Below are 20455 nucleotides of genomic sequence, written 5' to 3' on the forward strand. Positions count from 1 at the left end.
TTTTGACTTTTTTTTGGCCCATTTTGACGCCTTACTATATTATGACGTTTTTTATGACATTTTGAGGTCAAAAAATTTTTTGACTTTTTTTGGCCGAAAAAAAAAGCCTTACTATACTATGATGTTTTTTATGACATTTTGAGGAAAAAAAAAAAAGTCACTTTTTTTGACCGATTTTGATGCCTTACTATAGTATGACGTTTTTTATGACATTTTGAGGTCAAAAAAAAGTATGACTTTTTTTGGCCGATTTTGACGCCTTACTATAGTATGACGTTTTTTATGACATTTTGAGGTCAAAAACTTTTTTGACTTTTTTTGGCCGATTTTGACGCCTTACTATAGTATGACGTTTTTTATGACATTTTGAGGTCAAAAAAAAGTATGACTTTTTTTGGCCGATTTTGACGCCTTACTATACTATGACGTTTCTTATGACATTCTGAGGTCAAAAAAATTTTTGAATTTTTTTGGCCGAAAAAAACGCCTTATTATACTATGATGTTTTTTATGACATTTTGAGGCCAAAAAAAAATTTCACTTTTTTTGACCGATTTTGACGCCTTACTATAGTATGACGTTTTTTATGACATTTTGAGGTCAAAAAATTTTTTGACTTTTTTTGGCCGATTTTGACGCCTTACTATACTATGACGTTTTTTATGACATTCTGAGGTCAAAAAAAATTTTGAATTTTTTTGGCCAAAAAAAAACGCCTTACTATAGTATGACGTTTTTTATGACATTCTGAGGTCAAAAAATTTTTTGACTTTTTTTGGCCGAACAAAAAGCCTTACTATACTATGATGTTTTTTTATGACATTTTGAGGTCAAAAAATTTTTTGACTTTTTTTGGCCGATTTTGACGCCTTACTATAGTATGACGTTTTTATGACATTTTGAGGTCAAAAAATTTTTAACTTTTTTTGGCCGAAAAAAACGCCTTACTATACTATGACGTTTTTTATGAGATTTTGAGGTAAAAAAAATTTTTGACTATTTTTGGCCGAAAAAAAGGCCTTACTATAGAATGACGTTTTTTATGACATTTTGAGGTCAAAAATTTTTTTGACTTTTTTTGGCCGATTTTGATGCCTTACTATAGTATGACGTTTTTTATGACATTTTGAGGTCAAAAAATTTTTTGACTTTTTTTGGCCGAAAAAAAGCCTTACTATACTATGATGTTTTTTATGACATTTTGAGGTCAAAAAATGTTTTGACTTTTTTTGGCCGATTTTGACGCCTTACTATACTATGACGTTTTTTATGACATTCTGAGGTCAAAAAAAATTTTGAATTTTTTTGGCCGAAAAAAACGCCTTACTATACTATGACGTTTTTTATAACATTCTGAGGTCCAAAAAATTTTTGAATTTTTTTGGCCGAAAAAAAACGCCTTACTATAGAATGACGTTTTTTATGACATTTTGAGGTCAAAAAATTTTTTGACTTTTTTTGGCCGATTTTGACGCCTTACTATAGTATGACGTTTTTTATGACATTTTAAGGTCAAAAAATTTTTTGACTTTTTTTGGCCGAAAAAAAAGCATTACTATACTATGATGTTATTTATGACATTTTGAGGTCAAAAAATTTTTTGACTTTTTTTGGCCGATTTTGACGCCTTACTATACTATGACGTTTTTTATGACATTTTGAGGTCAAAAAATTTTTTGACTTTTTTTGGCCGATTTTGACGCCTTACTATACTATGACGTTTTTTATGACATTCTGAGGTCAAAAAAATTTTTGAATTTTTTTGGCCAAAAAAAACGCCTTACTATACTATGACGTTTTTTATGACATTTTGAGGTCAAAAATTTTTTTGACTTTTTTTGGCCGATTTTGACGCCTTACTATAGTATGACGTTTTTTATGACATTTTAAGGTCAAAACATTTTTTGACTTTTTTTGGCCGAAAAAAAAGCATTACTATACTATGATGTTATTTATGACATTTTGAGGTCAAAAAATTTTTTGACTTTTTTTGGCCGATTTTGACGCCTTACTATACTATGACGTTTTTTATGACATTTTGAGGCCAAAAAAAAATTTCACTTTTTTTCACAGATTTTGACGCCTTACTATAGTATGACGTTTTTTATGACATCTTGAGGTCAAAAATTTTTTTGACTTTTTTTGGCCCATTTTGACGCCTTACTATAGTTTGACGTTTTTTCTGACATTTTGAGGTCAAAAATTTTTTTGACTTTTTTTGGCCGATTTTGACACCTTACTATAGTATGACGTTTTTTATGACATTTTGAGGCCAAAAAAAAATTTCACTTTTTTTTGACCGATTTTGACACCTTACTATACTATGACGTTTTTTATGACATTTTGAGGTCATACTACATCCAACTTTTTTTGGCATATTTTGAAGCCTTACTATACTATGGGCCCGATTTCACTCACTACTTCATACTTCTATTTTTCTGACAACAGAAACAGAAAAAAACATATAAATGAGAACAGGTTAAGTGCGAATTCAGCTGTATAACATTACCTATATGTGACCACAGAGAGTAGGAGAGAAGCAACCACTAGGGTTAATGCAAATACCAAGTGATCGCAGAATTAATATGGTAATTAACCGGATTTCGCATATTGACCATTCTTGGTCCATATAGTAGGTCTTGTTTCATGTGGACCTATTGTGGACCTGGTTGATGATTTGTTCCTACAAGACAGCTTCTGAGGATACAAGTCCAACTTCCACCTGGCTTCTCTTCTTCAGTAAGTCAACACCTTTTTTTATGATATCCAAGTGGTAATTTGTAGTAAATAATTAAGTGTTGTTTTTTTCACCGTATAAACAATATATTTCTTATAACTTAAGGGCTCTTGTTTGCTTCATTTGGGCAGTACAACCCACAGAAACTGAGTTAAATCTTTGGTTACCTAACAAAACTTACCAAACAGAAATCACTTACCTAAGCTCCTAACTACTGAAAACAAGGGAAAAACAGTACAAATACCCCATCACCCTACTACTGAAATAATGTAAGCAGCTCTGTGAAGCTGCTGTATACAGCTTCAGTTTATGGAATATTTTGACCCAAACATCCGTTTCACAACAAGGAAGTAAAGGCTCAGACATGGTAGTGATTAACAGAAGCTGGGTACTCAACACAGCTAATTTTCCCAGACTGTAATTTTCCCTCAATAGCTGCGGTTACATGAACCTTTTTTTCCCTTTTTTTTCCATATCAAATCAACTGACAACAATTCCCATGAACGTATTTACAAGAGTGCTGCATTACATACTAATTTAAAATGTCCTGTTTATGCTTCACATTAAGCAATCTGCTCTTTCAGGAAAAATTGTAATTCAGTCACAAATCATTGTTCATTTTTTTGTCTCAATTTATAACTGCGCCTAGAAAAGCAGTACACAAATACAATGATGATTTTTATGCTTATTGCTCCCATGTGACCCAACAGCAGCCCCTTGGTTCAGCAGTAACACAGAGGAAGTTGGTGGTTTGAACCTGCTGTTGAAAAACATGAATATTGCTGTTGCGTTGCTGCGGTCTGAGCTTTAAATAACTGGCACTCCAGAGAAAGAAACACACCGCTGACATTTCCATTCTCTGCCTGCCAGCTCCAAGAATAGACTTAGCTGCTGAGAATTTTTTGTTCCATTTTCATCTTCAAGACAGTTTTTTGGCATTCACACAAAGAAAAAAACAAAAACAAATCTGTGTGTTTTTAAGATTCGTGTTTCATGGTACTTTTGCTTTTTTGTTTGACAGACAAAAATAGAAAGAGAAAGGAAATGGAAGGCCAGAGTAAGAAGGATGATGTGAAAATCAAATGTGGCTAGTTTTGATCCCAGGATGTTGTGGTTTTACTTGGTGCAGGCCTCAGGGACACTGTGTATGCACGGTTTTCCATTTCTTTTGCAGGTTTTCCCCTTGTGTACTCTCATTTGACGTCCAGTTCCCGTTACACTGTAGACCAGTCACTGCTGTCCTCAGGGAAGCTGCAGACTGGAAGGTTTGTGCTTTCCCCCTAAGTTCCACCACATACTGTATAGGTGCCCCAGCCAACCAGTAGGATCCACTAGTGCAGTTTGTACCACATGAGCTAAAGACTGTTTCCAGTTCACAGCTGAAACTCCTGTCACCATGTTTAATTATTTTTATTGCTGTACATTACCATTAGTTATACAGAATGGCCTCTTTCAAAGAGCAATGCTTTCGTTATTGCTGATGCATGATATAAGCAGCTTTTAATGCTGCTTTACTTCATATACTGCTAGCAAGTTTAATCTATAACAGTATATTTTACAAACTGCTCTAATGTTTTGGAATCTTAATGTGAAAAGTAACCAGTAACAATACATGTCAAGTCAATGTACTGAAGTAGAAAGTACAATGCTACTTGTTAAATGTAGTAATGTCAGTAGTATTTTCTGTAAGAGAAGGAATAGCTTAATGCATATCACAACATTTTTATTTTTTAGATCAGCTCTCTAATTGGTCAGATCAACACAAGTTCCATATTGGGAGAGGGAAGTAAATCTGCACCTCTACCGGGCTGCAAGTCGACACTACACAGTAAGGGAAAAAAGTGTGAAAAGAAGTGTGAAACACTACAGAGTAAGCAAAATAAGTCAGAACCTTAGTTCAGCGAAAACTGAATTTTATTAATTTGCAAGTGAAAACTAAACAGTTTTGTAGATAACAACAGTTGTGACTGACATAATCCTAGGACCTTTTTGCTGTGGGTTAATTCCTCTTTTTGTAATGTCTTGGCTAGATTTTTGGGATCCCCATGAAGATACAGTGCCTTGGACCTTGGATTCTGGCAATGGAGAGCCACTGTTTGAATCTTCACCTGTACCCAAAGGAAGAATCTGAACCTTTCTTCAGCTTCCCTAATGGATGACACTGCTGTGGTAGGATCCAGCTTGTTTTTTTCCTGTTGCCTAGGGACATAATTCTGATCTCAATTTTCCTGTCGCCTAGCGTGTTGTCTTTGTATTGCTGCTGTCAGTCAATACATGCTTGTTTCTGGCTGCCAAGACAAAAAGAAAACGTGTAGTTGTTGTTGGAAGTCAGTATTTATGTGTTTTTGTACGTATTGTCTGGAAAGTGGAAAATCATGAGGAAGGCCTGTGATATAGTCCTAATACAGAATTTCTTGTTTTACAGTTGGCTTGTTTGTCAGTAGAATTACTAACTGGGTGCCTGCATACTTGTGTGTGAGTCTGTGAGCTAGTGTGTGTAAATGTGCATATCGTGTGCATGTGGTGTTAAACTACTTTCCCATGTGTTATTGCTGTGTGTGTATACACTGTGTGTGCTGGACCTGTTATGTAACAGTAGACTCTTGGGGATAATTAAGTCAGCAGAAGCAGAATGTTCAGTACAGTATACACACACAAAATGAACTGTGTTATTTAGAAAACTGCACTGAGGAAAATTGCACGTACACATAATTTACACAGACTGGAAGATGCACACAAAGAGGCCCTTATTCACACAAACAGAAAAACACAAGCACACAAATTTTAAATAGGATATGTACATTATAACACTGTATGTGTACAATTGTGTATTTTATGTCCCTCTACCCAAAACACTTACTTCCATGCACACACTAGGTACACCTTGGGTTGGACCCCCTTTTGCCTTCAGAACTGCCTTAATTCTTCGTGGCATAGATTCAACAAGGTACTGAAAACATTCATCAGAGATTTATGTCCATATTGACATGATAGCACTCGTCGGCTGCACATCCACAGTGTGAATCTCCCATTCCACCACATCCCTAGGCACTCTACTGGATTAAGATCTGGTGACTGTGGAGGCCATTTGAGCACAGTGAGCTCGCTGTCGTGATTAAGAAACCTGTTTAAGATGATTTGAGCTTTGTGGCATGTCGCTCACAAGATCGGTGCATGGTGCGTGGTCATAGTCAGCAACAGTACAGGTAGGCTGTGGTGTTTAAATGATGCTCAGTTGGTACTAAGGGGCCCAAAGTGTCCCAAGAAAATATTCCCTACACCATTACACCACCATTACCAGCCTGAACGGTTGATTCAAAGCAGGGTGGATCCATGGTTGTGCAAATCCCAGTAGATCAGCTGTTTCTGAAATACTCAGACCAGCCCGTCTGGCACCAACGACCATGCCACATTCAAAGTCACTTAAATCACCTTTCATCCTTATACTGATGCCTGGTTTGAACTATCTGCGTGCCTAAATGTATCGAGTTGCTTCTGTGTGATTGGCTGATTAGATATTTGAGTTAACGAGCAGCTGAACAGGTGTACCTAATAAAGTGGCTGGTGAGTGTATGATTCAATGCAAGCTCCTTGATCATGTTTGTTTGTAAGTGAAAACTCATAAATACTATATGCGCTGTAGGCTTAAGTGGCAGAAACATGTAAAGAGGGGCAAAATACTGAGGTATTTTGCCCCTCAGTTTGCAACAGAATGATAACTTCTGTTGCAGTGCCATTTCATGGTACTTATGGGAGGGAACCAAAATTTAGATGTAAAATGGGGTCCTTGAACTTGACAAGTTCCCAAAATTGTGACAGAAAACTAGTGCACATATTGTGGATATAAGATATGTCGTGATTAAGAAACCTGTTTAAGATGATTTGAGCTTTGTGGCATGTCGCTCACAAGATCGGTGCATGGTGCGTGGTCATAGTCAGCAACAGTACAGGTAGGCTGTGGTGTTTAAATGATGCTCAGTTGGTACTAAGGGGCCCAAAGTGTCCCAAGAAAATATTCCCTACACCATTACACCACCATTACCAGCCTGAACGGTTGATTCAAAGCAGGGTGGATCCATGGTTGTGCAAATCCCAGTAGATCAGCTGTTTCTGAAATACTCAGACCAGCCCGTCTGGCACCAACGACCATGCCACATTCAAAGTCACTTAAATCACCTTTCATCCTTATACTGATGCCTGGTTTGAACTATCTGCGTGCCTAAATGTATCGAGTTGCTTCTGTGTGATTGGCTGATTAGATATTTGAGTTAACGAGCAGCTGAACAGGTGTACCTAATAAAGTGGCTGGTGAGTGTATGATTCAATGCAAGCTCCTTGATCATGTTTGTTTGTAAGTGAAAACTCATAAATACTATATGCGCTGTAGGCTTAAGTGGCAGAAACATGTAAAGAGGGGCAAAATACTGAGGTATTTTGCCCCTCAGTTTGCAACAGAATGATAACTTCTGTTGCAGTGCCATTTCATGGTACTTATGGGAGGGAACCAAAATTTAGATGTAAAATGGGGTCCTTGAACTTGACAAGTTCCCAAAATTGTGACAGAAAACTAGTGCACATATTGTGGATATAAGAAAAAATATGATTTTAAACAGTCTGTCCTGCTCTCAAATAATCAGTCACACACAAGAATATGCAGTATTATCAGATTTACAATTACATCAAAGTTCAGACAGAAGCACCAAAATAATGACAGACCCCAACATAAAATTAGACATTTTATTTTTTTTAACTTTTGATCTTTTCTCATGTTCTTCTCAAAAAGAGAAGTATAGCAGTACACTCTTTGTTTCATAGAAAATGGAAAAAAAAAAAAAAAAACCCAAAACGACAGCAACGACAAAGTTATACATTTTATTTTCCCTTTTTATAAGTTTTGTTTTGTATTTTCTTCCCATGTTTCGGAAGAGTAATATTGTCATAGAAAAATACTATAGTACATAGAATAGAACTTTACACAGTCTGAAAAAAATACACAATATCAACGCATACATTATTAGTAGCCCAATCCGGAACCGTAATATGATTTGATGGCACGTCAACACATTTTTTAAAATGATTTAAAGTTTAAATAAAGTCAGAAAAACAAAGTGCAAATGCTTTTATGCCAAAGGTTCCCATATGATTATCAGAAATGTGAAGCAAAGACTGGAGGCACTTGCATGACTGACTGAAATTAGCTAATTTGGAAATATGCAACAAGACGTTATTTTTCTCTTGTGGAGTCACAGCCACAGTCAGCTGAATTTAGAGTAGAAGCTAAATTCATGTTTACATTAATGGCAACATACTGGTAAGGTCATTATGGTTAGCTGTTTAACTGTAGTTATCTGGCGTTAATTAAGCAAATGATTGGTTAGCTGGTCAAAAACCCTATACTATGATTAGTTGCCTATAGTTTTCTGGGTTTCAGGGTTGTAAGTTAAGCTAATGATTAGCTGACTAGACGCTATAGTTAGTTATCGGTTAAACTGGGCAATGGGCTAACAGTGAGCTAACCATAATTGACTCTTACCTGTAAGCTTTTCCAGCTGTTGGGTTAACTGAGATCCCCCAATATGGCCTCTGCAGAGATTAAAAAAGAAATCTTAAATCATACAGAGAGATGTGACTTGAAAAAAAAAAAAAACAGCAGTGATCTTTTATTCCATGTGTCCCCAAATTAGAACAATGATGGAAAATGCATATGAACAGTTCTTTTTATAGAAACACACAGTAATGGCCTGCTGTCATTAAAAGAGCAATGCAACTCAGTGTCTTTCCCCAGCCTGGTTTTCCACACTGCTCCGGAGATTTGAATTAGCATTCCCTCGGTCAGAAACTGACTTCTTTTTGAGCTTTAGATTAAAATTAACCATGAAACACAATATATTTTGTGAGACTGTGTGTTTGATGGGGACAGGCAGGAATGGCAGGCATGTGAAAGTGCCTTTGCGCAGCTGATGTAGTAAATGCCAGGTTATGTAATAATTTGACAAATGACATCTGTTAATGGGGTTGTGGTAATGACAGGCCAGTGTAATAAAACACAGTCTACTGTCATAAAATCTTCAGACTGACAATGCACCCCCGCCCCCAGTTTAATTAACCAGTAACTCCATAATTTGTAATTATATAATTTAAAATTATTGCAGTATCAGTCCTACATTGCCACAGTAATTGTTTTGTCATATTTAAATTTTCAGCCACCTAATTGTAAATATGCAGTGTTACATTTATTACATTGAAATCTGTGGATGATTTTTTAAAAAGTTTCTTAAAAACTTCATTTATCCACTTTTGACTTTTGTCACGGTTCTGGATTGGGCTTTAAATTGACCTTTGACCCAGAAATGCATAGGGAGTATGGATGACCACACATACGTATGTACTTACATACTGTACATACATACATACATAAAAACCAACAGAACAGTTTGGAAGGCTTCTCTTAGCAATTTCTCTTTTTTTTTGTTGCTTTACAAAACATTTCTTTTTTTCCCTTTTTCTTTTGGCCACTTGATATTGCGTAAAAAAACACTCAGACTAGTTTGTATCGTTGTACATGAAAATACTTACAGTGCATGGTATTCAACAGTGTGCTTCTTTTTTGTAGTAAGTGCTTGGAGAGAGGTCAAAGTCCCTTTTTTTTGTTATTCATGAAAAAGTTGTCTTTCTCCGGCTTGCTCACAAAAATGGAGTTTATACTGTTTTCAGTCTCACAAGGGTTTTGGAAAAGAAGGTGAACAGCCCTGAAAAATATCACCACTGTACAATGAAATGTACACCACCTAGCTCTCTCTCTCTGCAACACACACATACACACACACGCACACACTCATGCTCAAAAGCTCAGTCATGCTCATACATGCTCAAAACGAAAAAAAAAAAAAACCCAAAACCAGCCATCCATAGATATGTACATGTAAACACATGTAAATAGTACACACAGAAACCTCAACACACACAAACGCACACATAATTGTACAGAATCATATACACACATCCAACGCACACACACGGGTGTTCTCAAAGGGGGCAGCTGGATTCTAACTGTATTATGTAACAGTGTGAGGAAAGAGCGAGGGACGTTGGAAGAAAGTGAAAGAGAGAGAGAGAGAACAGAGGTTGTGATTGTTCCTGTTACTTTTCTAATCCTTCAGAGGACAAAGGCTATTCTGTCCTCTCTCTCTCACATGTATTACTCCTGTGTGTTGTATGAATTTTTTGCTCACACTTTTCCTGCACACGTTTTGATAAAAAATTAAGTAAAAGGTACAAGCCTGTGCACAAAAAAAAACAAAAAAAAAAACAAAACATAAAACATGACGTGAGAAGTTAAATAAGACTCCCAAAGTGCCTTTTAGTGTCCCCATAGCAGAGATTAAAATTCTGTTACGTGAGCCACTAGTGGCAGGTGGAATAATAGTCTTCAGAATATTATTGTTCAGAAACGATTAGAAGAGGTGGGTATAACATACACACCTTTTGGATGTTTTTCATCTAAAGCTACTATGAGGATTCAGCAGCTGCAGTTAGTTAAATCGAGTGGGTATCAGCATGTGTTATTGTACCCTTTGTGTCACACCAACAAGGACAGAAAGAAAATGTACTGACACACTTATGTACATGCACATCATAAACAGATGTGGGAATACAACAAAACCAAACACCCAGAAACATGAACAAAAGTTAGGATAAATATATAATCACACACACACACACACGCGCAACAACTGCACTACATACTGGCTGTCTTCTGTGAGAATGTGTGTGTGTACACGTGTGACTGGATCCTTGTCTGAACAGCTTGATACTTCATCAGTATCCTGACAAAGCCTTAATGTTTGCAGATGATACCATTACCTTTGTTCATGCTCTCTGTGATGTAAATGGGCCAATCTTCCCTTCAAAGCCAAACAGCACAAACACTAAGTGTTCATAGATGATCCATAGACATAATTTGAAGGTGCTGTGTGTAGCATTTTAACCAAAAATTTGCTGTCACAGCTTGTTTTAACTGAGACTGTGGTGATGCTGTTGATACTAGGAGAGTTTATTTTTAAGACTAGATTGCCTGTGAACCACATTGTTTCCTATAGCAAAGCAGTTGTTACTTGTTTTTGACTTGTTCACAATGTTGTGCTAAATCTTGACGAAGGCAGCATAGGTGGGACTAGCCAGCAATCTGTGTATCCAGTTAAAGAATAATGTACACTCAATACTAACATTTCTAAACATGCTATGTTATGCTAGTAAATTTGACTACTGGTCTTATTTAAGCAGCAATATGTGGTGTAACCTCATATTTTATAAGCATGAGTGTAAAGCAATGCTGCTAAATCACATCTTGCAGAAAATGTAGAAGATCTAAGTTCTCATATAGCGTTGCTGCTGCAAAGTAATGTAACTTCTGTTAAGAGGCGGTCTTCACTGTTACTTAGTTTTGAGTCAGCACTATTCCTAAGTGTTGACACTGCCTGCCCAGGCAAATTTTCCTGTATGCCCGTGGGTACTGCAGAGCGACCTTATATAACATGTTTGCTTGTTTACTGTAAAAACGAACCATGTGGGATAAACATGTTGCCATCTGCCTTTCTTTTTTTTTTCTATTATCAGTTTTCACCAGAGACTCATAAGCTTTAGCTTTTTTATTCCTGTCACAGTCTACCTGACCTTGTTTATTTATAACCATTGTACTACTTTCTCAAAATTAATGTGGTACTGAATTTCTCTTAAGTGCTACCCACAGCACCTTAAATGTCATGTATAGGTGTTATTTGAGATCATGCTGAACCTACTGTTGTTTGACTTTGTAAGCCAGCAATGAGCTGAGATGGGCCCAGCGCTTTCAGAAAACTGTAGTGACAGATTGGGTAACGTATGAAGGCAACTCTCTCAGCAGCTGGCAAAAGAGGAAACAAAAAAAAAACCAAAAAAAAAAACCTAAATCTCTCAATGTTGCAGGAAGATGTTCTTCTGTTGGCAACACAGTTTTCTCCGGGGCATCTCCTCGAGCACAGCTGCCCAGTTGTGTTGCAGCAAAAGTTGTCTTTGTTAGTAACTTTCCTTTAAGATGCCATTTTTCATTAGGAGAGGAAAGCAATTCCTTCCCTTCAATGACTGAACAAAAACGTTTGGCAGTTGTGATGACATCACTGTCTTGACCTTGTAATGATGGCACGATTATTATTATTATTATTTTTTAAATATCACCAAGCTGTCATTGTGATGTGCAGTGGGATCTAATAAAGTACGGTTTCGCGCGACAGCTGCAAAAAGAGCTAAACTTGACCTTTCCAGTAAATTACTCTTGGGAATTGCATTAGAGCAGCAGTATTTGAGCAGACTCTTAGCAGCAATATGGACCTCCACAATGGCTACATCTGTATAGACCACAGTTAGACACAATATTAAAAAAAAAACTGTTCCTTTAATAAACAGTTAGATCTTCTATTGTGTCTTTCTTAAAACAAATAAAATCTGAGCAAGGCAAACTCACTATTCGTCAATTCAGTTTCACTTGAAATTTCCTAAAATCACTAGCGATATTGTGTAATAAGGCAGATCTCTCTACAACCATCAGTGCTTTAAATTTCTCTAAACCTGTGGCCTGGCATTAAGCAGCTGAAATTACCTCACTCAAATTTCAGGTTTTTCTTCATTTGTTTTAAGTAAAAACAAGATTTAAAGACGTGTAATCAGTTAAAATGGCTGGTTAAGGTGCCAGGTTATTGGTTGTTTATGTCGGACCAACACTCTGAGGACTCCAAGCCTATCATCAGGAGAGCTTCTGGCGGGTTTTCTGCACTCTGGCAGTACTTCCGTTGAGAAATGTATTGTGTGACAGCAGTTCAACCCAGTGTGAATGGGAGGGGGTGACTGTGTGAGCATGCGCGTGTGTGCATGTGTGTGTGTGTTCCGGGAGAAGTCTTTGTGGTTAAGTAGAATTATTGCAAGCCGGTGGAGTGTGTGTGTGTATGGGACAGTTCCAGTAGATATACGTATACTTCATCACCTCTTGAGTCTCCTGTTTGAATGTGACAAGAGTGAATAGATTTCTATGTATAAATTCATCTGTGTGTGTGTGTGTGTGTGTGTGTGTGTGTGTGTGTGTGTGTGTGTGTGTGTCTGTTACAGGTCTAGTGGGTGTTCTAAAGTGTTGTTATTGTCCTCTGGGTCATCGTTGGCCAGTGGGTTGCGGCTGATGACCAGCTCCAGTCTGTCTCCAGCCTCCGTGATGAGAGGCACGGCCAGGCAGCAGTCAAAGTCCCTTGTCCTGACATGGTTCACCTGGACGAAGACAAAGAGAGAGAGACACAGAGTGGATGGCGTGGTAAGTGCTACTGCTGCTGGGTCCTTACTGTAGCCAGCCCACAAAGACAGAAACCAAGTGTTGCTTTTATCTGAAGTCTCAGAGCCAAACATGTTATCCTGATGCTCTGCCAAGTTTTTACTGCAGCCATCTTTGCTTCCTCTTATGTTCTACACTGTGGCTCAGAAGAATCTATCCATTTATCATTACCTGCAGGATCCTGTCATAGGGTCTGAGCCCGGCTCGGTCAGCTGGCCCGTCAGGTCTGATCATGTTGACATATACTCCCTTCTCCAAGAAACCGTCTGACACGCTGAAGCCAAAGTCGTCGCTCTCTGGGTCCTTTATCACTGTTACCTACAGACGGAAAACAAGAGGAAATGAGCTCGGTTTGGTGAAACTGAATCTTTTAGCTCAATTTAGTTCAATGCAAGTTTAAACATGAATGGAAAACAGTGGCTGTTTGAGAGGACCAGTGGATTTTACCCTACGCTTTCTAAAATGGTCAGCACACTAACTGACCGATGGTGCCGCGTCACATGGCCTTATGTTTTCTGTTAAAAGCTGCACTTAAAGTGGTCACAGCAGCTCATGCAGTGGACAGTTCATCGCCTAAATGGAAATTAGTCAATAGTCTGTGCTCCTAATATAGAAAAAAAATGCACAAAGACAAACAAGCCGCCCATTCTCATGTTTAACAGTTTCATCATACCCTATGTGGTATGAATTTAGAATGTCTCACAAATAGCTGCCTGCCCACACACTGACTTGTGGAAGATTAAACATAGAAGCAAAAATAAGTGTATATAATAATATAATATAATAATAATAAATAAGTGAAGACTGCAGTAAGAGGGTAAAACCACCCTTTCAGTCGGTCTAACCTCTCAGTCAGATGGTTCTTTCCCATATAATACGCTGAACGAGCTAAAGTTTGTGTGTGCTGATGCACCAGAAAAATAAATAAATACAAAAAAAAATAAATATAAATGACCAACACTGAATGTTGTCTTCGTGTGTCAGGGCCCTTGAAATGAACCTAAACTTAATTTTGGACATTTAGCCACTTTTTTGACATTCAACTTTTTTTTTTAAGTCACGGCAAGACTTGGAATGATTTTATCCTTTTTTAAGAACAGTTTTCTTGAAATTTGACTGTATGCCCAAAAGCAGGTTTTCTACAGGGTTCACCATGTTGTATTTTTAAAGACCTTTTTAATATCACATAGTATAAAATACAGATTTCACCATGATACCATCCAAAGAGAGAAAGTATGATGGAAAATAAGCAGGGAAAAAGGCCTAGAAATATGTATTATTTTTATTATTATTTTATCATTTTTAATTTGTATCACTACTTCCCTGTAGTATATAACAATAATTTGTAATAAATTAATGATATCTGGACCTGGAAACATTTTAGTGTACTAACGGTACACTAAGACCATTGTATATGAAATGTCTTGAAAAGACTTTTTGAAAGTAAATGCAAAATGGATGTTTTTACAGTTGGTAATGAGGGCCAGATGTTCTGCCAAGAGCTATGGGTTAACAATAAGCTAAAAAGGCAGTATATAATATATGAATATTGTATGATCTTTTAATGAGACACCATTTAACGGCTGTAACACTTTGGCTGATGGCCAATGAGCCCATAAGAAAAACAGCCAAGTAAAACACTTTTAATGTATTTTCTCCCTGTGGATAACAAATGTATTTCTCATTCTGGGGCTGGGCTGTACAAGTTTGAGCAGACCCACGTATGAAGTCATGATTATAAATCCACAGGAGGTTGAAGACATGTAGCCGCCAGCACAACAGTTGCCCGTGGGGGCCGGGGTGGTAAACTTTGCATTCTGTGCTATATTACGTAACACGCTGCACTGTAAAAATGTAATGTCTTTCTCAGAAAATGCCTCAAGGGGTAATTGTAGTGGTGTTTTAAACTCCAAGCAACTCAAGTTACTTTCATTTGATTTTATAGATTTACTTGTGGCCACTTTTCACAGAAGACATTTTGCCATGTTACAGCACGAAAAGCACAGGTAAATATCATTAATGTAAATAAAACTAAATATTTATTTATTTAGTTTCAGTTTTATTCAGTCACTTTCATTATTTTATTTTTATTGTGCATGTCTACTGTGAAAAAAGGTCTGTTAAGTTAGAAACTGACTGGACACCCAGCACAAAACGACTTAATGTTGAACAGAGCCTGGTGAACTGTTTCTCCCTGCTTCCAGCCTCTATGCTAAGCTCAGCTCATCTCCTCCTTCCCCCAGCTCCAGACATGAAAGTGGGATTGATCTTCTCACTAACCTCTCAACGAGAAAACTAAAAAGCATATTTCCCAAAGTGTTTTTACATTTGTTCCTTTAGCAAGTAAGCCGCCAATTCTGTTTAGCCTACACTGAAGCCCTCACTTTACCTAATCCTATCAACACTTAATCCAAGAACAGAAACCACATCATAACAGCGTCTTCAGACGGAGGTTTGAACTCACTTTGTGCAGTTCAAGAGGCGTCGGGGACAGAATCCCCTGCATCTCCTCTTTGATCCGACGAGACTCCCACGTTCTCTCTGACACTCTCAGTGAGGCCTTGGGCTTGGGCTCGTGGTGCAGGAGAGGGGATTGGGTATCTTGGTGGAGGTGGGTCTCCTGGTTGAAATGGGCCTCCTGGTGTAGGTGGGTGTCTGGGTGGAATTGAGGGGTTGGTTTTTGTATTCAAAGTATTCAGCAGTATTTTAACAAGCTTTTACATCTATCCGCGTACTTGTGCATTAGATTTTCTTTCAGAAATGTACTCTTTTAGTTTCGGTAGTATGGTGATTAATTTGACCCCCCACGCCTTTGTCCGTCCTATATTAGGAGCTTGGAGAAACAACCACCCTCGGTTCTGTCACATCTGCCACTGACCTTGGTGGAGCTGGGCCTCTTCGTGCAGATGGGCCTCCTCATGCAGATGGGGCCCCTGGTGGAGGTGTGCGGCCTGGTGGAGCAGGTTTCCCTGGTGCAAGAGAGAATTTCTCCGCAAGGGGCTCATCCTGCTGTGGCTCAGTATGGGCTCAGCTGGAGGCTTGTTGACACCATCTACGCCCAGACTGATGGCTGTGCCTGTCATGATGGATGCCTGCACAAACAAATACAAAATACACTTAAACTAGGTATAACTAGGTATAAGTTAACCATAGGTATTTTTAGCCGGGGGTTTTTTTTTTTTTGGGTTGTGGTGGTTAGGTTGAAGTAAAAAACGAAAATTTGTGAGTATTGTTGATGGTAAAAAGCTAGTATGGCCTATGTCAAGTTATTACTATGTCTGTTGAGTAGTGCTACTGTTGATGGCCCACAAATAGCAGCTGAGGATGGTGTGTTAATGGCTCTGATACTGTGATATCGCTGTTGTGTACATTAAACTGGATTCATAGTCTTGCACGGAGGAGTTGCTTCATAGCAGCAGAGCCTATGGTAACGCTGTTGCAGCCGTGTGCATTGGCTCCGTACTCTGCTGTTCAAGTAACGTGACAAGGGAAAACCTCTGACCTCTATCTCTCTGAGCAGTTCTGATTGGCCGCAGGTCTCCAGGTCCTCAAGCGCCTGACACCAGAAGCTGTCGTCTGGATCCAACAGAATACCGTCGGGTTGTTGGCCAATAAATCTGTCTCGCACACAGTGAAGCTGCTTTAGAAACAGGTTATCTCACCCCCTTCTCACCATTTCATGCTAAAAACACATTTTAATCCAAAACAAATGTACGTTCAGACAGAAACTTTTCGGGCTTAATCTTGGGAGCTCTGCCTCCTGGTTATGACTTGTATGTTATGTAAACTGCTTTTCTCTGTAATATAACACTTACCTGACCAATCGAGTTACTGAAATATGAATAAATGATTACTGTGGAACTGAGTCTCAACATCACACAGAGAAATTCCTTTTGCATGTTGTGTACATGTATCAGCAAAGGGGGTGGCGCCATCAACAAAACTGCTGTGAACACAGAGCGGTGCCGGTATAGGATAAGGCTATCCGTTCCAGTTAAATCCAACATGAGTAATCTTTTAACACCGAATGTCCTCGACTGACAAGATTAATTCACTTTCATTGTGCAGAGGATTTTTTTCCCTTTTCCTCTCCACCCCCAGCAGTGTTATATAACCCCAGTGAATGTTACTCTCCTCGCAAGGCTTAACCTCCTGACTCATCACTGTGCACACACACAGATCCTCGTTCACTCTCACTGACTTCACCACAAACTCTTTGTGCTGCCACTAGCACCACAAACCATAAAATCAAACACAAACTTCTGTTTTAAAGCTAAAATACTTGGTTGTAGAAAATAAATGCAAGAGTTAAGAAGATATACAGTTAGTGCTGAAACATTTAGCCAACTCCTCATGAGTGATAACCATTAAAATGCTAAACAGCTTGTTTATTAATTCATTAGACAGAAAATTAACTGACCACCTCTCTGAACATAAACCGACCACTGTCGTTATTCTTCAGACATTTCACAGATTAAACAATGAACTGATTAATAAAAGATGTAATTGAAAGATTAACTGATTATGTAATAACTGCTAGTTTCGTTATACAGTACTTCCAGTAATCCCACCCCCCCACCCCTCCCCATATTGCCCAAATGGGGGAGCATTTGAGCAGTATGCCAGGACAGTGCTAGGCCTACATTTAATATGGATTCAAACACACTTAAATTACACCATAATGAGTAGTTTTGACAAGATTTCAAGTAGATCTTACAACTCTAACATAAAAATGAATGGAAACCAATGGCTGCTGAATAAAAAGATCTAAACTTGTACAGCAGTGTGTTCAAAATTGTTCAGCAGAACTACACAGGATACATGATTAGTAGCTAAAAATATAAAACTCAGTTCTGTCCTACCCTGGCGGTTTGTCCCAGTCATCCTCACTGAACCCTCCATCACTGAAGGGGTAGTTCTTCCGGCGTGCAGGAGGAGATGTGGCGCTGCGCTGCTGCTTGGCACTACGCCACTCATGGGGGTGGAGGGCGATACCAGCTGCTTGATTGCTGTATGTGCCTGCAGAAGGACAGAGGTGCTCATTTACAGATGGCTGCTGTACATGGATATAACCATTTCATTAAAACAAATGCTTAAGCTCATCATTCAGTGCTTTGTAAATGTTACTCTGAACGTTTTGTGGTGTTCGTCCACGCCGAACTTTCACAGTCTACACGTACAGCTTACCCTGGCTGCCATAGCCTGCGTCCAGCCCTGAGCCGTCCCATGACTCCATGGCAGAGTCCACGCTGGGTATGGTTGTGGAGTAGAGCTCGGAAAGCTTATTGGTCTGTTGGCTGTCTGTCAAATCGTCCTCCTCTGGATCACTGAGCTCATTCTCTGTCGTGTCTTCTACCTCTGCTGCTTTTCTCTCCTCTATATCTTGGAGAGAAGAGGCTGGAATTAGCTTTGTCCAAAATAACTTATCGTCAAACAACAAAGAAATCCTCAGACAATAAGCCAGTTTTCAGACCAGGCTGCTTGTCTCTGGAGATTTTGAAGTGATCACAGGAGGCAACATTAGATAATTTATTTATAAAAGCAAGACAAGATATTTGAGAATTGCCAAAAATGTGACATTATGACTCCCAGTTTCTAAATGGATCACTCTTAAAATGTTAAAGAGATATTAGCAGGTCAGCCCGCTGCTCCGGTCCTCTAGCTGTATCAGCAGCGACCATAAATCGGCAATTAAGTCATAAGCCAGCGGCAAAATATGCTAATACATGCTAATTAGTGCAAACATCCAGGTAAAATAGTGAGAAATTTACTTACCGAAAAAACTGCAACACAGACTCCTTCGATGGTCGATTAGTACAGTCTACACTACAACAAGCCATACTGTCACAAAAACCTATCCGAACATTGGCAAACAAACACGGACACTGCAGCCCCTGTCAACCGCTGGAGGTAGCCGGAGGCCTCTGGATGTAACCGCCTAGCCCAGCCGATGCTTTAGCAAAGAGCTAACAGCCAGTGCCTGTCTATGGGGCTGTCACTCAACGTAACCACGCCCTAATTTATGTAAGAATTACATCAATACAGACCAAAAACAAAAAATGTATCAGCCTGCAACCTACAACTCCCCCCTTGACCACAACACACAATTTTTGTTTCATCAAAACACCACTGATCGAGCCAGAGATTTAAGATGGCAGGTTACTATGAAAATATTTCATACTTACTGTCCAGCTGTTTTTTTATCTTTAGGGTGACCGTCTCTCCAGCCATCTGCAGCAGGTGGATGGCTTCACTCAGCGGCTTCCCTTTAAGACTGACACTGTTGATGGCCAGGATCCGATCCCCTACGTGAATAGCCCCTGTCCTGGACACACATTTGTGCAAGTACAGATGGGTGAGTGAATACACATGGGTACAAAAAGTAATATACAATATAGTATTATGGACATACAGGAAAAGAGCACTATGAGAGTGAATTTAATGTAAGACAGTTGAATGTGTTTAGAAATGATTACTCCTACAGCTTTTTGTAGTTTTGTGACCTGACCCTTTAAAGTTCCAGAAAAGCCTGATTCTTTTCAATATTGAAACAAGACCACAATCTTTCCCCAAACCTGAAAAGTAGTTGTATACAAATGTAATTTGTAGGGCACAGGATTGGATACTTGGAAACTTAATGTTGAAACTTCAGCGCTGCAGTGATACTGTCATTGTTTACAGGTCAGAGGGTTGGGAAATTTAATTTAAAGTGGTTCATGTTTAAATAAAACTTGTGTAAATAACCATATGACTAGTCCATGGTCATAACAAGGTGACTCTGGAATGAATAACACCCTATAATCCCTCTATCGCTGGCCACTGTATGACACCTGGCGTAAAATTTAAAACAGTCCGTTATCTCATGGCCTACTTTGATAGAGATGCCATTCAGTTTGAGCTCTTATCTCACACATACGCTCGTATCACATTTACATGCTTTAAACTTATATGCACAAGTGAAGTGTGTGCTTTTGAAAGGGCAGGTTCTCCAAATTTTATATCTGCACTTTCTATTTACCTCTGCTGGTTTAATAAAATTACAGCTTCCAGGTACAGCTCAAAGAAAAACTGGGTTGGTGTGAATATTTTCCAGCAGCCACGCAGCTGTCACCATGATATCATCTGTATTCCTGCACTTTGTTCTGTGTCAAGCTGAGCCGAATTTATTTATAGAGTACTTTTAGCCAACAGGTCTGAGGCAAAGTGCTTTATCAACAGCAGTTTACAACAGGAAATAGAACAATTACATCACAGACATCAAGAAATGGGGTCACTGTGTGTGTGTGTGTCTGTATAGTAGTGTAGCAGTAAGCAGTAAGCTGCTCGTGTGGTGGACGGGATGTAAACTGAATTCAGGAGTGGACGAT

The 20455-nt window shown here is 38.6% G+C and overlaps 1 protein-coding gene across 1 annotated transcript in view; it reads right to left on the reverse strand.

Annotated features, from left to right (window-relative positions):
* Positions 1–12868: 12868 nt before the first annotated feature.
* LOC121179885 (glutamate receptor-interacting protein 2-like) overlaps positions 12869–20455 on the reverse strand; it is a 35376-nt gene continuing 27789 nt past the window's right edge. The window contains exons 17-24 of the mRNA XM_041035007.1: positions 19274–19413; positions 18276–18464; positions 17951–18107; positions 16591–16705; positions 15967–16180; positions 15553–15743; positions 13260–13406; positions 12869–13027 (exon numbers count right to left, since the gene is read on the reverse strand). Of these exons, the coding sequence (XP_040890941.1) occupies positions 12869–13027; positions 13260–13406; positions 15553–15743; positions 15967–16180; positions 16591–16705; positions 17951–18107; positions 18276–18464; positions 19274–19413 (1312 nt within the window). The remainder of the gene's footprint in view (positions 13028–13259; positions 13407–15552; positions 15744–15966; positions 16181–16590; positions 16706–17950; positions 18108–18275; positions 18465–19273; positions 19414–20455) is intronic.

Source organism: Toxotes jaculatrix, chromosome 3 (assembly GCF_017976425.1).
Source record: "Toxotes jaculatrix isolate fToxJac2 chromosome 3, fToxJac2.pri, whole genome shotgun sequence".
Taxonomy (NCBI): domain Eukaryota; kingdom Metazoa; phylum Chordata; class Actinopteri; family Toxotidae; genus Toxotes; species Toxotes jaculatrix.